This window comes from Acinonyx jubatus, chromosome X, assembly GCF_027475565.1.
Source record: "Acinonyx jubatus isolate Ajub_Pintada_27869175 chromosome X, VMU_Ajub_asm_v1.0, whole genome shotgun sequence".
NCBI lineage: Eukaryota > Metazoa > Chordata > Mammalia > Carnivora > Felidae > Acinonyx > Acinonyx jubatus.
The window spans coordinates 20,469,228-20,489,031 of NC_069389.1; the positions used below are offsets into that span (position 1 = coordinate 20,469,228).

At 41.7% G+C, this 19,804-nt stretch overlaps 1 protein-coding gene across 2 annotated transcripts in view; it reads left to right on the forward strand.

Moving 5' to 3' along the window:
- Nucleotides 1-19,804, forward strand: part of POLA1 (DNA polymerase alpha 1, catalytic subunit) — a 290,976-nt gene that overhangs the window by 122,053 nt on the left and 149,119 nt on the right. For both annotated transcript variants that reach the window (XM_015085029.3, XM_027054650.2), the window contains exons 31-32: nt 5,525-5,656; nt 10,630-10,804. In XM_015085029.3, coding sequence (XP_014940515.2) covers nt 5,525-5,656; nt 10,630-10,804 — 307 coding nt within the window. The remainder of the gene's footprint in view (nt 1-5,524; nt 5,657-10,629; nt 10,805-19,804) is intronic.

Here is a 19,804-nt window from a genome sequence, read left to right on the forward strand (position 1 = left end):
TGATGCCATGTTCACCTGTTGGCATGGCTTTACTTGTGACATCTAAACACTGATTTCCTTTCAGATTTTGTTTGGTCTGTCTCAGAAATTTGAGTGAGGAAGAGTTAAAACTGCAGTCTTCCCTTGATCACTTTTTGCATCACTTCCACAGGTTGTATCCCTGACACTGTCTACCTTCTTAGAAACGTGGGCCTTGTATTCCAAGGAGTTCCTGGCAGGAGTTTGGAAGGCTGAATCCAAACATGACCATATTACTGGCACAATAACACTGAGCACATGTCCCCTAGGCCATTGCACCCCCGCTGTCATCTTCTCATATGAACAATGACAGTGTTACTAGTATGCCAAGAAACTGAAGTCATAGGCACACTGGCAGTGTCCAAGTTCTGATGAGCAGTCTATAGTCTTGTGATTTTTAAGTTTTTACTATTGAAATTGTTAAACTTAAAAGTAGAGAGTAGTATTATGAGTCCCCATGTATCCATCATTCAGCTGCAATAATTGTCAATTTACAGGGACATTATTATTAACCACAGTAATAGTAATAGTGTGATCAGGACTGTGCATTCATTTTTCTGTGGCAGAACTAAAATTCTAAGTCACTATCTTTATAATCTCCATTTTACTTGACATAGTGGCTGGCAAGTAACAGTTGTCCAGTGAATATTAAAAGAATTTGGTTGCTTTCTGTTTTTTAAAATTTTTTAACGTTTATTTATTATTGAGAGACAGAGCATGAATATGGGAGGGGCAGAGAGAGGGGGAGACACAGAATCTGAAGCAGACTCCAGGCTCTGAGCTGCCAGCACAGAGCCCGATGCAGGGCTCGAACTCCCAAACTGTGAGATCATGACCTGAGCTGAAGTCGGACACCCAACCGACTGAGCCACCCAGGCGCCCCTTCAGTTGCTTTCTTAATCTTCCATTCATCAAACATGCACTACCTCTTATAAGCACAATGCTAGATTCGGGAATATAAAATTGAATGAGCAAGGCAAGGTCCATGTTTTCAAGATGGTGATGGTCTGTCAAAGATATATTTACTGTCCCATATTTTTATACCTTTTTAAAAATAAAACGGATTTCTGCAATGGTGATTCAAGCGCAATCAATTCTTTTTTTTTCCTTTGTTTTTTTTATTTTTTTTTTTAATTTTTAAAATTATATTTTTTTACTTTACATCCAAATTAGTTAGCATATAGTGCAACAGTGATTTCAGGAGTAGATTCCTTAATGCCCCTTACCCATTGAGCCCATCCCCCCTCCCACAACCCCTCCAGCAACCCTCTGTTTGTTCTCCATGTTTAAGAGTCTCTTATGTTTTGTCCACCTCCCTATTTTTATATTATTTTTGCTTCCCTTCCCTTAGGTTTATCTGTTCTGTGTCTTTAAGTCCTCCTATGAGTGAAGTCGTATATTTGTCTTTCTCTGACTGACTAATTTCGCTTAGCATAATACCCTCTAGTTCCATGCACGTAGTTGCAAATGGCAAGATTCATTCTTTTTGATTGCCGAGTAATACTCCGTTGTATATGTATACCACATCTTCTTTATCCATTCATCCATCGATGGACATTTGGGCTCTTTCCATACTTTGGCTATTGTGGATAGTGCTGCTCTAAACATGGGGGTGCATGTGTCCCTTCGAAACAGCATACCTGTATCCCGTGGATAAATGCCTAGTAGTGCCATTGCTGGGTCATAGGGTAGTTCTGGTTTTCATTTTTTGAGGAATGTCCACACTGTTTTCCAGAGCGGCTGCACCAAGCACAGTAAATTCTGATGAAAGGCCTATCTGTGTCATAGTTTTTCCTCAGTCTTGTTCACAGCAAGCTATTTATATGTCAGAGGTGATGTGTCTTGATCTCTCTGAATACTTACAATAAACATAAACAAGTTTTAAAGAAAACTTGTGAGCAGTTCACTTTTTATGTTTTATTGCTTTCAAAGGAGAGTGGAGCAGAACAGTCTATGTGACTGGTTGTGGATGATTTTATGACAGGATATCTGTTTATCTGTAGATACCGATATTTTTGTGAACTTGGGAGGGATTGAAAATAGGAGGCTAGCCTTGGGTGGAGGAGTAAAGTGGTGAGATTTACCTTTGTAGAGATTTTAGCCCTTGTTGTTGAAAGCAACGGAAAAACACTGGGTGTGATTTTCTGAATTACTGCAATCTTAGCTTAAATATATTTTATAAAGTAACACAAAGTACTTCACAGCTGATTTGTATAGCCCTAGCTAACTTGACCCTAAACCACCAGGAAACATTTTTTTAAATCAAGCCTTCGAAAACTAGCTTGTAAAATCCCCAAATAGCCTCAATCTAATAATTGGAAAGTATGTCAGATGAAATTCAGAATTTCTTAACATTGCTCTGATGTATAGTCAGTTGAAGAAGATAATGGTTTTTTTTTTTTGAAGTAGAGTTATATTGATTAAGATTTCTACGCAGCATTACCCATCCAAGTCAATCAAGACTCCACATAATGCAGGTTGGAGGAGATTCAAATACGTGGAGCATTTCCTAGGCACTCTCTGGCCCTGAGTGTATGATTTACAAAGTGGACATGACATGGGTGTGTGCCGCCCTTTGGAGAACCTGCTTTATTCCTACTACAGCATTTCTCAGAGTTCCTGCTCTCAGGACACTTGCACAGTCTTAAAATATTGAGGGCGGCAAGAGATTTTGTTTATGTGTGGTCTATATTAATATTTACTGTTAGAAATGAAAACTGAGAAGTTTTAAAAACATTTATTTGTTTAGAAATAGCAATAAGCCCAGTATGTGATTCAAAAATAACATTTTTCCTTGAAATAACTATGTATTTCAAAACAAAGAAAAATTAGCCAGAGGAGTGGCATCATTTTACAATTTTGCATATCTCTTCAATGTCTAGTTTGGTAGAAGACATCTGGATTCTCATATCCACTTGAATGTCCAGTCTCTTGTCGTGTGTGGTTTTGGTTGAAGTATAGGAAGAAAATCCATTTTCACACAAATATGTAGTTGGAAAAAGGAGAAATATTTCACTACTTTTTTCAGATAGTTGTAATATATATTCTCCTTTGATTCTACACCGCTATTATCTAAATGGTATTTTTAAAATTTTTTTTCATATTTTATTTGAGAGAGAGAGAATCCCAAGTGGGCTCTGCACTGTCAGCACAGAGCCTGATGCAGGGCTCAAACTCACGAACTGTGAGATCATGACCTGAGCCAAAATCAAGAGTCAGATGCTTAACCACCTGAGCCACCCAGTCTCACCTATGTGGTATTTTCTTAAAGGCTATTTGTAATGGGGAAATCTGAAACCTTATCAGTGAACTTTTCATAATCTCACATTAAAATCTGTTGGTCTGTGTTGTACTTGGAATAGATACTTTACTCATGCAAAGCATTATGCATTGGCCATTTATGAAATGATAGTTCTGGCAGTTGTACAGACCTTCCAAATATTGAATGCATTTTATTGTAGATTATTCAAAATCACATTTTAAAATATTTCCTGCTATTAGCATTAGAAAAGTCTTTAAGGATAGAAAAGCTGTCAAGCTCACACACACGCAACGAGTTTTCCAGAATTCTAATTTGTGCTTAAAAGTTTGAATTTTACCTTAGGCAGTACATATTGCCACTTGTTTGTCTTCAGGTTGCAGGTTCACTCCGTTTTTTTTTGAGAAATTGCCTGCTGAAGACCCAAGTTAGAATAGTAGTAGTTGGCTCATCATTCTTGTAAGGAAAAACTGTGTTCTATGAAAAAGGCAGCTAGTTTGGCTTGCAAGTCTGAACATTTGCACAAGTGCTTTCCGTCGAGTAAGCTTCATTCTTTAGTATACAGTAGACATGGCTTATGTGTAATTCTTATCTTGTCACACAAAATATTAGCCTTGTATTCAGGGTCAGGAGCTGAAAAATCTAAAACTTTTTGCTGTTTCATAAAGGACATTCATTTTTAAAATTTTTTATTTTAGAGAGAGAGTGCGTGTGTGAATGGGGTAGGGGGGAGAGAGAGAGAGCGAGCGCGCAAGCAAGAATCTCAGCCAGGTTCCACGTTCAGCACGGAGCCTGACACGGGGCTCAGTCCCATGACCCTGGGATCGTGACCCATGCAGAAATCAAGAGTTGGACCTTCAACCAACTGAACGACCCAAGCACCCCATTAAGGACATTGTCACGTGAAACTGGTTTCTTTCGCTTTTTCTTTCTTCTTTTTTCCTTTTCTTTTTTTTTTCTTTTGAGAACTCTGAGTGCGTGGTGGCAAAGAATACCAGGAATGGTGCCACACTTTGGTGTGGCAGCCCCCGTTCATGTTTATGAGGCATCAGGATCTTTACCTACCACTGCTTCTGCATTACCAGTGCCAACAGTATTGTTAGAAGAATAATTTTGACCTCTCACCTTCCTAAAAGGGTGCCCGGAACCCCCACAGGTCTGCAGAGCACATTTAGGTGATGTAGTCATGCGGCGCCCTGTTCCCTGCCCTTCCTCTTGTCTTTTGAAACCCACCACAGGGCTAGATCCCTTCCTTCTCCCCTTTGTGCATACTGAGTTCTAGTCCAGTAGACTGTATTCTGTGTCACCTCTTCTTTGAACTTTTGCTTTTATCTCTGCCCAGAATGTTCTTGCTCTTGTCACCTTGTCTTAAAATCCTGTTTTTCTTCACATGCCGGCTCAAGTTTTTTCTCCTATGATTTCTATTCTCAGATGATAGTGATCTTTGCCTCTAAACTCTCTCCCTAACACTTTGCTCCACATCTCCCTTAGGGCACATGTAGCTTATTTTTGAGGTTTCATTTGTGGAATGGGGAATCTTCTAATAGCAGATGACTTAGAACCAGTGACCGTCTTACTCATCTCTCAGTACTTTACAGTGCTTGAACTTAGTTAATTATTGCAGAGTGAGCAAAATCATTTATTCTGCAAACCTTGGGTTGCCCTTGCACGCCAAGAACGGTCGTGAGCGTTGTGGATGCAGCAGCAAGCAAGGCTGACCTGTTCCTGCCCTCGTGGGGCCGACTTTGTGCTTGCAGCTCACTCATTCTGCCTTTCTGGAGCTGAAAGTGAGTGTTAAGTCCACCGATTTCTGGTACCTTTGAGATTTATGTAGGCTGGAGAAGCCTTTGGGAAACACCGTTCAGAGTAACTGCTCTGCATCAGTCCTTACTAACCAGTTAATTCAGGGAGAGAACAAACATGACGAGAAACTCTGAAGGCTTCACAGGAAACTGAATTTATAGTCTCAGTTTTTTATAGCCACGTATTACATGCCATGGCCCATAAACTTGTATTTCTTTTTTGCCAGAGTTCCATTTGGTCATATTAGTTACTCAATGAAGGAGGGAGGAGCCTTGTGGATGGAATGTGTACGGACTGTGGCACTGTTTTCTCCATGCAGCTTCTGTCCATCTTAGGTTTCTGTGGCTGATAGCGTTCTAGGAAAGATGTATTTAGTGTCTATCTGTGTGAGAAGGGTTTTATTTTAAACCGTGGGGCTTTTTGTTTCCTCTTTTCCTCTTTTAGGCATTGACCAAGGATCCCCAGGATTACCCTGATAAGAAAAGCCTACCTCATGTACATGTTGCCCTCTGGATAAATTCTCAAGGAGGCAGAAAGGTGAAAGCTGGAGATACCGTGTCGTATGTCATCTGTCAGGTAAAACTGTAGTAATTAATAAGACTCCCAGACCACCTCTTAACCTGTAGTAAACTTCAGATCACCACAGTGTCTTACTTCGTGCTCTTCCAAACAATTGGTCCTGTAAAGAGATGGGTTAGTCTGGTTGGTTTTATAATATTTGAAGCCTTAGTCAGAGGTACGAGGTATGTTATTAAAATTTTCGTAAAGCCTTTAAGACCAGTGTCCTGGTTCACTTGAAATTATCTTGGTGAGACAGATGCATGACAGTGGTTGCTGTTTCACCCCTAAACTGACTTGAGTGATAATGTGTGTAAGTTTGGTCACATGTCCAGCAGGAGTCTGTTATTCCTTTTGCCATAGTTTCCATTAGGAATACTGTCAGGATAAGAGAGCGGATGCATGTTTCCCTAGCCTGTGTTCGAATAGTCCCTTGAAAAAAGTGTGAAGTACTTGGTAATATGGAGAAAAGTGATGGATCCTAAAAACATTCCTTAGGAAGAAAACACAAATTATCTAACCACTTTGGGGTCTTTTCTTTATTTTGAGTGGCGGTGGCCTAGAACCCACCTCCTTGCCTTCTCCCTCTTCCATGAGGCACCTCTGAGGAACCTCTAACCCCTCTGGAACACAAGTTTATACCACTAACCAGTTTCTTTGGAGAGGAGCATTCCTTTAACAGGGATGGGGAAAGATGGTAGGACAGAAGAGTAGTTTTTTTCTTTGAACGCACTTAACTCCAGTTGGAGCAAAGGAGAGGTCTCATCTCTTTCTCCTATTAAAAAAAAAGTCACAGCCTCTGTCCAAATTCTTTAAAATTAATTGTGGTGTGGTATACTTATCAAAAGGCATAATTCATCTGTGTAAGGCTTTGTTTTTAATTAATTATTGCGTTCTGTCATTACAGTGGAAAAAATGAGATAAGCCTTGAACTTCATTACATTATGATTGATCTTTGTCAAACTACAGTCAGTGTGTTTTTAAAACATAGAGTCTTTTCAGAATTTAAAAATTAGCTGCTAATATCTGCTCGGTATCACAGATGACGTACGTAACAAATGATTTAAGTACATGGACAGGAATCAGCACTTGACTCTGTCTCCCTCCTAGGGTTACCCTTGATTAAGAACTGTTACAGAAAGCCAATTCCTGCAGGAAAATATTTCCATAAATGTCTGACTCGCTCAATCCCTTAATGTGCTTTGCATATTGCCTCTGACAAGTCTCATCTCAAAAAAACAATTTTCATATTATGCAAATAAAGATTTTGGTAAATAGGCTAGTTTTGTTTCACTTATGATCTCACATACGTGGAAAAGCTCTTAGATTATTAGTGACAGGAACAGATGGCAATGCAGCTTTGAAAATCATATAGGTTCTGAGAAATGACATCTAATAATGAAATCCAGCCAAAATTATGTTTTGGCTAAACCTGGAGTGGAGATGTGTGGTAGTGTGATCGATGTATTTAGAAGTCCGGGTTATGTTCCTTGATGTCTAGATAGTAGGTCTTAAGCTTGCTTTTTCTCGGGTCTTACTGAGCTAGAAAAGCTCAAAAAATGCTGACGCTGATATAGTGCGATAAATCCATTTTGATGTATTGTCAATATTTCCCCCATCCACTGGTGCTGGGCCTTAACTTACTTGTTAAAACTACAGTTCATGTTTCTTTTTATGAAGCCTTCTCATTGTATCCCAGGAAAAGCTGCAGGACTTGCATTCGCCTCTATCCCCTGGCAGCGGGGCAAGCCCGCTTTGAGGATGTTTGTGAGCCAGAGTTGCCTACCTCTTTTGCTTTTAAGGACTCACACCATTCTGTTTCCAAACACAACCATCTATTTAGAATCTCTTTTTGATATTTTGAAGAGTACTTTACTGCTCTAAGCAAAGGTGTCCTCTGCAAATAGTCTGTCTCCTAGACAGGTTCCGTTTTGTTTAAAATTTCTAATTAAAATTCGACTATAGTACTCTATTGATAATTTACTCAGACTATAAATTCAGATGAGTTCAGAGAGTAATGTTTTTGGTGTCTGATTTATATTGTAGTTCGTCGACTTGTAAAGCCTACATGAATTATTTGCTGAGATCTTAAATCAACTTCCACTTAATGGTTAAGTTTTAAATCCTTAATTATTTAACTTTCATTAGACATAATTTCCATAAGGCATGCCTTTAACATAATTGTTTTAAGGGGCCCCCTTGTACACCCATTTAAATAACTTTTTTCCATTAGTTTCCTTCTAAAGATGACAACATAGTTTTGAATGAATTGATTGCACCTGGTTGTCTCTGTGAAGTATGTACTTTGTGAACTTTGTGAATTACTACGTAGGCACTTAATGCAGGACGAACATTGCTTGTTAATCAGTTTTTAAAGCGTATGCCGTGTGTTACTGCATATACCTTGGGATCTTGCTAGGTTGGAGAATTAGGTCTGTGAGGGATATATCTTATGTCACGGCCTGAATGTTTTTCCAACACAACATAGCAAAACCTGTCTTACCAATTCTTTTGAATCTAGTCATGTTTGGGCTCAGATTTTTTAAATACAGCAAGAACTATGATTGGGTTGGGGCACCTGGGTGGCTCAGTCAGTGAAGCATCTGATCCTTGTTATCAACTCAGGTCTTGATCTCAGGTTGTGACTTCAAGCTCCCCGCATTGGGCTCCGTGCTAGAAGAGAAAAAAAAAGAAATCTATTTGTGTCAGTGTGAAAACTGGTCTTTTGTGTGGTTATTTAAAATAAAAACTTTCTTAACTTGAGGATATGCTTAGAAATTTTCAACTGCTTTTTTAAAAACTTGCCTTACTCTGAGAATATCTTCTAATATATTGGAAAGTAACTCACGTGCCTTCAAAAAAAATTTGCCTCTACAATTTGATTTTTATTTACCATTAAAAAGTAGTTAACATTGTTGTAATCTTAAGAACAGACTAGATTTTTTTTTTGTTCCTTTATTTATTTTGAGAGAGAGAGAGAGAGCACGAGCAGGGGGAGGGGCAGAGAGACGGAGGGAGGGAGAGAATCCCGAGCAGACTCCGTGTTGTCAGCACACAGCCTGATGCAGGGCTCAGTCTCACAAACCGCGAGATCATGACCTGAGCCAAAACTAAGAGCTGGATGTTTAACCAATTGAGCCACCTAGGCGCCCGAAGGACAGACAAGTTTAAAAAAAAAAAAAAAAAAAAGAATTCTCTAAATTAATCAAGTTTCAGGTGTGTGTTAACAAAGTCAGTCTCAATACAGGTGTGGTGCATAGAGACGCTGCCCAGGGATTTTTCACACCGTTTTTGTCCTTAACCGTCATCTTACCCTCCTCTCATGATTCAGACTTCTCAAAGGGCAACAATTAAAGTTGATGAATTCTGCCTAATTTGTTTTTACCATGTTGTGAACTCCTGAAAAATAACTAAATGGCAAGTTTTTCAATCCAGGGTTTGCTTTCTTTCTAGGTGTTTCATTATATCCCAGACCAGGTAGGACCTAGTTGATAAATATCTCCGTTTGTTTCCCTCAGGAGCCTTGCCAGATAAAGAGGCCTCTGCCTCCAGTCTGGTGAAGACAGTGGCGTGCAAGTAGCCTCTTCTTGGGTTGGGTTCTGAGAAGGGGCTGAGTGTAGCAGGAATAAAAGAATAGGGTTCATGTTATCTATTTGGCAGAGCAGCTGAGCATTGTGAATAGTTAAAATTGACTTGTCTGATGGGGCGCCTGGGTGGCTCAGTCTGTTCAGCGGCCAACTTCGGCTCAGGTCATGATGTCACAGTGTGTGAGTTTGAGCCCCACGTCAGGCTCTTGTGCTCGCACCTCGGAGCCTGCCACGGATTCTTTGTCTCTCTCTCTCTCTCTGCCCCTCCCCCCCTCGCCCTCTGTCTCTCTCTCGAAAATAAACAAACATTTAAAAAAATTGACTAGTCTGAATGTAAAATTCTGTTGTTGACAAGAGGAGGTATGGAGCAAATTGTTGGATGACTTGTAGAGTCACAGATGTTGGTGACCTCACCCACAGGGCTGTGGATCAATTATATAGAATTCCACGGCTTTTTATAAAGAGGAAACCTTTGAGGGGCCCCTGGGTGGCTCAGTTCCTTAAGAGTCCGACTTCAGCTCCCGGTATGATTTCACGGTTCGTGGGTCCAAGCCGCACACCGGGTTCTCTGCTGTCAGCACAGAGCCTGCCTCAGATCCTCTGTCTCCCTCTCTCCCTGCCCCTCCCAGCTCTTGCTCTCTCTGTCTCTCCCAAAAACAAATCAATAAACGTTTTTTGTTTTTTGTTTTTTGTAAAAAGAGCCTTTGAAAAGATACTCTCTGACCCATCTTTCTTTCCTCGAGGAGACCCCTGTAAACAGTACGAAATGGCATGCCCTTCATTCCACCGGCCAGATATTTTGCTTCTAGAGCATTGCCGTTCCACCAAGATAGCTCATTAATTTTGTTCCTATTATATCTTCTATATGAGTCACTACTCTGTGGGTTTCATACTCCTTTCTTGACTGCTTGCTCATTTGCTTCTCGATACATATAGCTCCTCAAAGAAAATACTACCCCTAGGGGGGGCCTTTAAGATGAGATTATGACTAGAATCCTTGCATGAAGGGATTGTATTCACATGGTAAAAGGACCACACATGCCTTTTCTCATTACTCCTAAAAGGCCTTTCTGGCTAGATTGATAGTTAGCAAGTCTTCTCAGTGTGCTTCTGTGATATGGCAGGTGGAATTATTTAATCTAGTCATGCCATCTTGTTGGTTTCATGTTTCAACAAAAAATAGAACACAACACATGCTGGATTTACATTCTTGGACAGTGGGTGACATGTTTTCCTTGATCTTCCTACTCTTAGATACATATGAAATGTTCACCAATAGGTCAAAAGGACTTCTTGGGGTTTGTAATTGAATACATAAAATTTGAATTGTTGTCCCTCTTTGTGGCCAGGCAAGTATGTGTGATTGAATTTCTTAACAGCTACCTGTGCCGTGTCCTTTTGTAGGATGGGTCAAACCTCAGTGCGAGTCAGAGGGCCTATGCACCCGAGCAGCTACAGAAACAGGACAATTTAACCATTGACACCCAGTACTACCTGGCTCAGCAGATCCACCCGGTCGTGGCTCGGATCTGTGAGCCAATAGACGGAATCGATGCTGTCCTCATTGCAACGTGGTTAGGTAAGTGTCCCCAGCTCACATAGCCTTTTACCCGGCTGCCTATACCAGCAGCCATGGTCCTCCCTCAACTGTTGCAAGCCTTGTTTATCGGCACGGTATGTGTCGAGCACTTCTTTGTTTATAGTTGGGTATTTATTTTTGTGGTTGGTTGATTACTCTCTGTCTCCCTTCATAGGCTGGGGAGCCCACATATTTGCTCCCTCTGTAGCCACATGCCTGCTCCACAGTAGGCACTCAGTCACTAAATGTCGAGGGAAGAGAAGGAAGGCAGGAGAAGAGAGGAGGAGAAGATTGTAGGCATAGTTCCAGTGTCTGAGCTTACGTTGTCGTTGCTTTAATCGGTGAACTTCTATTAATAAGGAGATTGATGGTATCGTGATGGGTGGTTTATCTTGTCTCTATCTCTAAATGTATTTTTGTATAAAGTGAGAGTACACAGCTTTTTTTAAAGAGTAAGAGTAAAAAGTTTAATTTTTAGTATACAATTCCCTGTGAGTATCCTACTCTAACTTTATTTTAAATTCTTTGAAAACCAGACTTGGTGTTACCTTCTAGGAGTGAGCTGATTCCTAATTTGTCATCATCCCAGGAGGTATTGGTCAACCCCAAAACTTCTGTGTTTTGACGTTTTCCTGTGTCACCAGACTGTCATCTCTTGCTTACAGATGCATTTCGTTACTTGCTCTGACTTTATTTCTAGATGGCCAGCATGGAAAGGGTTACAGTGCTTTAAGATGTCTACTCTCTTTCCCATTGTCCGCAAAGATGAGTATTTTTAGAATACTGCCTAATAAAGTCCTTAGATGACGCCTCGCAACCTGTAAGTGAAGTCCAGGTGCCACTGACATCTCACAGTCTTTAACTCTGGCAGTTGTAGACTCTAACTTTGGAGCTCCAACCTGTGTTTTTAGCCTTATTTCTTAATCGGTATACTTAGGGTCCCCTTAATGTGGCATTGCTCATTCTGTCCCTACTTCATGGAAAATTCTCCCCCTCTTCTCATTGAAATGTCTGACTTAAGACATGGGTGTTGACATCATAGGGACTTGGGTGTCCATGCTGGTTCTGTGTTTCACAAGCTCTGTGGCTTTCACAAGCCTCCAAACCTTGTTCAAAGCCTTGGTTTCTGGAATCGTAAGGCAGAGTTGCTCTCAGGGGGCAATAGGCTGATGCACGGGTGAACGTCTGCCCGGGCCTGGAGCAGAGAGGGTGCTGTTGGCAGCCACGCCCTGCGCTCCTGCCCGGCCTCTGCGTAAATGTGTCCACGGCCTCTCCAGTCCCTAAGGTTTATACGTAGTTAGTGCTCACTCTGCATGTGTGGACCCAGATGTGTGCCATCCTGCCCCTGGTGAGCATTTTCCTCAGCTTCTGCCTGCTAGCCCTGACTCCACTCTTCTGCCAGTGTCTGCTCTGGAAGTGGAAACTTATTTTTGACCTTTGCCTAAGCAGAACATAATTAGGATGATAAGATCTGCTACCCAAATCGTCATATAATGTGTTCTCAGAGTTGAATTGTATTTGATGATGTTTATAAATCCTCAGTGGGGAGGAGGGGCATCGAAGCGCACAGTAGTTGTTAGCTTCCTTCTTTCTCATCTCCGCATTGGGTGCTGCTCTGTCGGATACCGTACTAAGTACTTTGTATATGTTATCTCATTTAATCTTTGCAAGAACCTCATGAGGGTGTGTTGTGTTCGCTCCATTTTACAGAGAAGGAATCAGAGGCTCAGAGAGGTAACTAACTCGGTCTTGTCACATAGCTAGTAAGGGGACTGGCTGCGTTTGGATGGGACGCAGCTCTCTGTGAACTCCAAAGCTCTTCACCGCTGCACCACCCTCTCCTGCCTGTTCTTAGCTCTGAGAGGCGATGACACAGCTCTTCAAGCAGGAGTGGAGTGGTGTGGATGTGAAGGCACAGGAATTTCATCTTCATGCGCCCTCCTCTCCCTGTTGCACCCACCAGTGGACATTCGCAGTAAAAACCCCCCAAGAAGAACCATTTTTTTGAAAGAGTAGGGCTCCCAGTTTTTCCATTTGTACCACCTCACCAAGAACCTATTCTAGAGGCTAATTGCTATCCTTTCCTTCCCTGGTGTGAAATTTCCCAGTGGCCCGGCACTGAGCAGGAGTAGATGGATGAAGTGCCCCCCTGCCCCGGCCCCGAGTGACACATAGTCAGCACCGAGCCTCGAGGGGGAAGGGTGGTGGAGCCTGCCTGGTGGGTAACCCAATACCCGCTTGTGCATCTCAGTACTGGTCCCAGAGGGACCCAGAAGGATTTTGTCGGTTCTAGGGTCATATTTAAGGTAGTTCTAAGTTAAACAGTGGACACATTTTGACTTGCTTAAAGACAGACTTGATCCTAATTGCCACTGCCCTTTGGTCACAGGCTCTGCCTTATGAATCCAGTTTTCGCAAATCATTTTCCAAGCCGGTAGCCCCGTGGGTCCTGTCTGCAGAGGGTTCATGTTATTACTGACCAGACTCACTGTGCGCCCGGAGCCCTCCGTACTTGGGCACAGCTCCACCCAGCCTCCACCTCTCCTAGCCCATCACCCGCCACCTCTTGGTGCCAGGTAGCCGCTCAGAGCTACTGGGAAGATCTGTGTCTTTGGTTCCCAAGGAGCTGCTGCGACTCCCCCTTTTTATCTTCCAGTGTTTATCTTGAGCCGCTTGGCAGTGGGTCTTCAGCCGAGGGCCTGTGAAGTTGTCTCCATTGTGCTGTCCCCTCGTCCTGTGCTCGTCCTCTGCTCCCATGGCAGCTCCTGTTGTTACCGGCGCTGTCCGCATCTCTGCCTGTATTAGTGAGAAACCCCCAGTCCTTTCTCTCTCCCTCTTTGCCCATAGGAGGTCCACGTGCATGAAGTGCAGGACTGCAAATGTCGTGGACCATGAAGGTCTGTAGAAAATGTGGAAGCTCCCCAGGCGGCTCTGTGCCCGCCTTTGCTCCCTGCCCTCTGCAGGAGCCATGTTCTGATCTGCATCCTTTATCCCTCCCCCGCCCCCCCAGAGAAAAATCAGGATGGCTGTTTTTCACTAGGGGATTAGAGGCCCCTGTTACCAGTTCTCCTTTAGCCTGTGGTTTTAGGGCGGAGGAGAGTGGAGGAGGTGGGGAGGTGGGGGGAAAGTAAGAGGAGTGTAAGGGGGTGCATGGTTTCTAAGAGGTGCAAGCTGTAGGCATAAAATTACTGTAATTTGTTTTTAAAATTCTAAATCTGTTTTCTTTATATGAAAAAAAACTACAGTTCGTGAACTGACAATGTTAAATAAGTTGAAGTGTACAAATGTATACATAAAATACAGGCTCTCCAACTGCCTAATCACAGACATAAAATAACTCTCTTGCTTTTAATGTAGTTTTTATCTTTGATTAATGAAATGTATTACAGTGTTGAAACTTCAGTGAAGTTTGATACTTTGTCCTTTTAGTTAGTACAAAGAAATCAGGAATAATGGCATAATTTCATTTATGAAAATTATTAAGTTCATGATTTTTTATTTTTAAGACTCTTTTGTGGAGAGCAAGTATATTTTTCCACCACCTTTTTCTTTTTCTATTGCTTTTATACTGCTTTCCTTGAAATGAAAGGCAAGCATCAAGTGTTGGTTTTATCCTGTGGCTTCACTTTGGAAATTCTCCGACTATTTCTCCCTGTCAAGATACCTCCTGAGGTCTGTCTGCTGGCATGTTGCATGGCCAGGTGTTCTGTATAGGAAGGCCATTTTAGTGCAAAGGAGAGAGGATAGTCTATTAGATGAGTGAATGAATAAGTGTGTTGAATTGAAAGAGAATAATTTGTTCTCTCTAATAACTAATGGTCCTCATTATCCCACAGTAAAATATGTATCATTTTTCTGAAACCCATGCAAGATTATTGCTATTGGGCTTAAATAAAGCGAAATTTTACTCTTTTCCATCTGTGAACAGAAAAAAACATAGTCTTACTCTTCTTACACAATAGCCCTATGGGAAACATGGCCACAAAAACTTAGAACTCTTAGCTTTTGTTCTCCAGACCATAGGTTTTTTTTCTCTTGTTCTAATGAAATCCCTCCATAGTCTGTAGAGGAAATATTCACAGTATGCTACAACATCCACATAGTCTTCTGTACCTAAGAAAACAGGCCAGTGATAAGAGTAGTCTAAAGCTCATCCTTGAATTTCATCTTTTAATAAATTTATATTTCATGCATAAAAGTACTTAGAATTATGTAATATCTTTCCTCTAATGAGCAATAATTTGTATAATAACCGTCAAGTACATTTCTTCATGGCCATTGATCAAATTGCAGGCATGTGCCTGTCTGGGCAGTTTTGTCATTTGTCCTGAGAAACTATAGATATTTGAAGAGTGAAAATTTAGAATTTAATCTCTGAAAGTAGTGTTTAAAACAAGACAACATGGTTAACCCAGTATGTTCCTGGATTCACTTGGAAAGTAAAAATTCCCTTTAAAAAAAATGACCCCATATCCCACACAGGTTACAGAAGGTAGTTTTTGTCAATAGATAGGGTCCAGTAACACCCAAGAAATGAGTGCAACAGCAGGCCAAGCAATGTCAGGGGTGCCTTTGACAGGCCTACAAAAGATGGGGGTGGGGTGGATAAAGTATAGGTGGTTGCGAGTAGAATGATGTCACCAGCAGGTGCCTCGGGTATCACTTTGTTGATCCAAGACTCTTGCCTTTTTTCACGATCAAGCTCTTAGAAGAACATACATATGTGACCATCATTTGCAAATCTTAAATATTTCCTATAACGTAATTAATAAAATTTAAAAAGATCGCACCAAAGGCAAAGTAGGTTATTATCTTGTCTGCTGATAAGAACCACCTCTTCTGGGATGGAGCGCCATTCCACCGTAGCACCAGTGGGTCATGCTCCCAGCCTACCTGTGCATTCATTGGATACTTGAATGTTGAAGCCTGCTGGGCTCAGCGTCATAATGGGCACTGTGAGGGATACGAGGATGACTAGGCCATGGCTCCTTTACTCACATTATAGCCTGGGCCATTTTGTCCATTTCACCATGGTAGGGAAGACTAGTGGACAGCACAGTGCATGTCCCAAGACAGGTAAAATAAAGGATTATAGGCATTCAGGGGAAGCACAGACCACTTGTAGCTTGGGCCACTAGAGAAGAGTTGATGAAGGTCTTGGCATTTGGCATTATGGGCTGTGCTTTGGAGGGGCCAGTGTGGACTCGAGATTGGTTGCCTGTTCCCACCTCTCATTAGTTCTTCCAGCCCATTGCTGAATGGCAGTGGCCCCGACCTGCACGGCAGTGACCCGTGCCATCTCAGCCACTCCACATGGCACATGAGGGCCCGCAGTGACACTGCTCACCTAAGTCAAACAAAGATCCCTGGGAACTTGGAGCCAAACTCTGAAGCATGTTTACAATATTTGCTGGGACTGGTATTCTGGCTTTGTAATACTTGGAGTGTCCAGAGGAAGATGGGACTTTCTCTAATTTAGAAGTTAGGTCAATTTAAAAAAACTTTTTAACTTTATTGAAGAGTAATTGACAAATATAATTAAATGTATTCAAAGTGTACAAAGTGATGATTTTATATACATAGACATTGTAGAATGATTACCAAGATCAAGAGAATTAACACATCCATCACCTCATGTAGTTTCCGTAGTTAACTTTTTTCGATGTGGTGAGAACACTTAAGATATATTCTCAGCAGCTTTCACGTATATAGTGCAGTATTATTAACTGTAGCTCAAGTTTTTTACAAAGATGCATCATTTAAAAATTGTTTTAGTGTTTATTTTTTGAGAGAGAACTTGTGAGCAGGGTAGGGGCAGAGAGAGAGGGAGACACAGAATCCGAAGCGGGCTCTGAGCTGTCAGCACAGAGCCCAACGCAGGGCTCGAACCCACGAACCATGAGATCATGACCTGAGCTCAAGTTGGACACTTAACCGACTGAGCCACCCAGGTGCCCCAAAAAGATGCATCATTTTAAAATGATACTTACCAATACTGTATAGCCTACAGAAAAATGACTAAGACATGATAAATGAAAACAGCTGAACATAGCATTAAACTTTATTAAAACTATATTAAATCTACATACATGAATAAGAGGAAAGGGTAAAGGTGGTAAATTATAGTTTCCTTATTGAAAAAGTAATATTAAAAATAAGGCAGTTTTTACAAAATCAGAAGGAAAAAATGGTTAAACAATTACTAATTTCTAAAAGGTTTGCCTAGGGACCTCCGGCCTGGCTGTCCTACACCCCACCCCCCAAAATATTTACCAACATAGCTGGGGAGGAGAGGTCTTTGTTGTAGGAGCAGCAATCCTTGGTCTGTTATTTTGTGCTATTGTATTTTGCAAATATTTTTTCAGCATACACTTACCATCTTGTCTCAGGTTTAAATATAAGAAAGAAAATAGAAACACTTCTAGAGGTACACATCTCATTAAGTTAAAATTCACATTTAGAGCTATCATCAAGGGCATTAAAACAGTTGAGTGAGGTCATGAGGGTGCTGCACATCAGGATTTTTTTTCCACTTAAAATTTTGGGGATTATCTTTGCAGGACATTAAAAATCTTGCGGGTTTATTTGACCCAAAGGTTTGGATATTATTTTTTACAAAATACTCATAAGTTTTCCATTTGTCTTATTGTTGCCGTGAAAGGCAGTTTCAGGTCTGCCACTTGCAGTTGTTGATCTTGAAACTGGATCTTTAGAATTCTTAAAATGTTTTATTATGGAAAATTCTAAACGTGTTCAGTAGTAGAGAAAATGGCCTAAGAATCCCCCAGGTGCTCGTGACCCAGCTTTAGCACTCTGCAACTGTGGACAATCTTGCTCCTCTTTTCCAGCTACTCCGATTATTTTGAAGTGAATTCTAGACACCATATAATTTTACCTGTAAATATTACATTTTACATTTCTAAAAGATAAGGATTCCCCCTTTTCGGCATAACAACAATATTATCACTAGTAAAAAAGAGAAAAAAAGCTCACAGTTGCTTCATTCCATCAAACATCCAATAAGTGTTTGTATTCCCTAGTTGTATTAAGGATACACTTCTTTTAAAAAGTTCCATGTGTGAGAGGCGCCTGGGTGGCTCAGTTGGTTGAGTGTCTGACTCTTGATTTCGGCTCAGGTCATGATCTCACTGTTCGTGGGACTGAGCCCTGCATTGGGCTCTTCTAACGGTGCAGAGCCTGCTTGATATATTCTCTCTCTCTCTCTCCCTCCCCCTCTCCCTCTTTCCCTCTCTCTCCCCCTCTCTCCCCCTCTCTCCCCCTCTCTCCCCCTCTCTCCCCCTCTCTCCCCCTCTCTCCCTCCCTCTCCCTCCCTCTCCCTCCCTCTCCCTCTCTCCCTCTCTCTCCCTCTCCCTCTCTCTCCCTCCCTCTCTCCCTCCCTCTCCCTCTCTCCCTCTCTCTCCCTCCCTCCCTCTCTCCCTCCCTCTCTCCCTCCCTCTCCCTCTCTCTCCCTCCCTCTCTCCCTCCCTCTCCCTCCCTCTCCCTCCTTCCCTCCCTCTCTCTCTCTGTCCCCCTCCCTCTCTCCCTCCCTCTCCCTCCTTCCCTCCCTCTCTCTCTCTGTCCCCATCCCTCTCTCCTCCCCCCCCTTTCTCTCCCTCCCTCCCTTTCTCTCCTGCTGCCCCTCTCCCCAACTCATCTGCTCATTCTCTCTCTCTTTCAAAAATAAATAAACTTTAAAAAAGATAAAAACCTTCTTGTTTGAATTGGAATGTAATAGTCCATATGGCAGTTAATCTCTTTTTTCTTTTTCTTTTTCTTTTCTTTTTTTTTTTTTTTTTTTTTTTTGCAACCATCCAATTTACTTGTTAAGAAACATGGGGTTTTTGTCGTATAGAATTTCTCTTATTCTGGAGTTTGCCGAATGCATCCTACTGGTATCTTTTAACATGTTCCTCTCTCTCCTGTATTTCCTGTAAAGTGGTAGTTAGAGCTAAAGACTTGATCATATTTCAGTTCAATTTCTTTCAGTTTTTGCTAATACTCCTTCCTAGGTGATGGTGTGTGCATCTATGAGATTAGAACCCAACATAGGCATATCATAAATATTTAGTACTCATTCTCTCACCCTTTTCGACCTGAATTTTCTTTTTTTTTTTTTTTAACGTTTATTTATTTTGGGGACAGAGAGAGACAGAGCATGAATGGGGGAGGGGCAGAGAGAGAGGGAGACACAGAATCAGAAGCAGGCTCCAGGCTCTGAGCCATCAGCCCAGAGCCTGACACAAGGCTTGAACCCACGGACCGCGAGATTGTGACCTGAGCTGAAGTCGGACGCTTAACCGACTGAGCCACCCAGGCGCCCCCTGAATTTTCTAATAGTATAACATATATTCAGAAAAGCACACAAAACCTAACTGAACAGCGTTGTCAGCCCTGAGCTCAAGAAACATATATTATTACATCCTCAGAAGAAGCCCCCTCATGGCACCTCCTAGAAACTGTCTTCTGCTCTCTCCAGGAAATTCTTATCCTGATTTCTGACATCGTAGATGAGTTTTTCTCGTTTTTTGGATGTGACAGAAATTGTGTCTTTGCTCTTTGTATCTGGCTACTTTCACTCAATATTACGTTTGTTAGCTTCGTCCGTGTGGTTGTACTTCGTTTCTGTGTAGTATTGCACTGTATGAATATACCACACTCGTTTCAGTGCATTTGAGGGTTGTTTCCACAACTGGGCCATTATGAATAGTGCTGTATTGAGCATTCTTGCACATGTCTTCTCTTGAACACTTGCATGTGTTTCTGTTGGGTATATACTTAGGAGAATTGCTAGGTCATGGGAGGCCTCGTATATGTTCAGCTTTAGTAGGTACTACTAACTTTCCAAAGTGGTTCAACTAATGTACACTCCCTGCTCTCGGTGTATAAGTGCCCCACATTCTTACCAATACTTGGTGTTGTGTGTTTTCTCCATTTAATGTGGTGGTATAACATCGTGATCTTAATTTGCTTTTCTTTGATGACAAATGAAATTGAGCACCT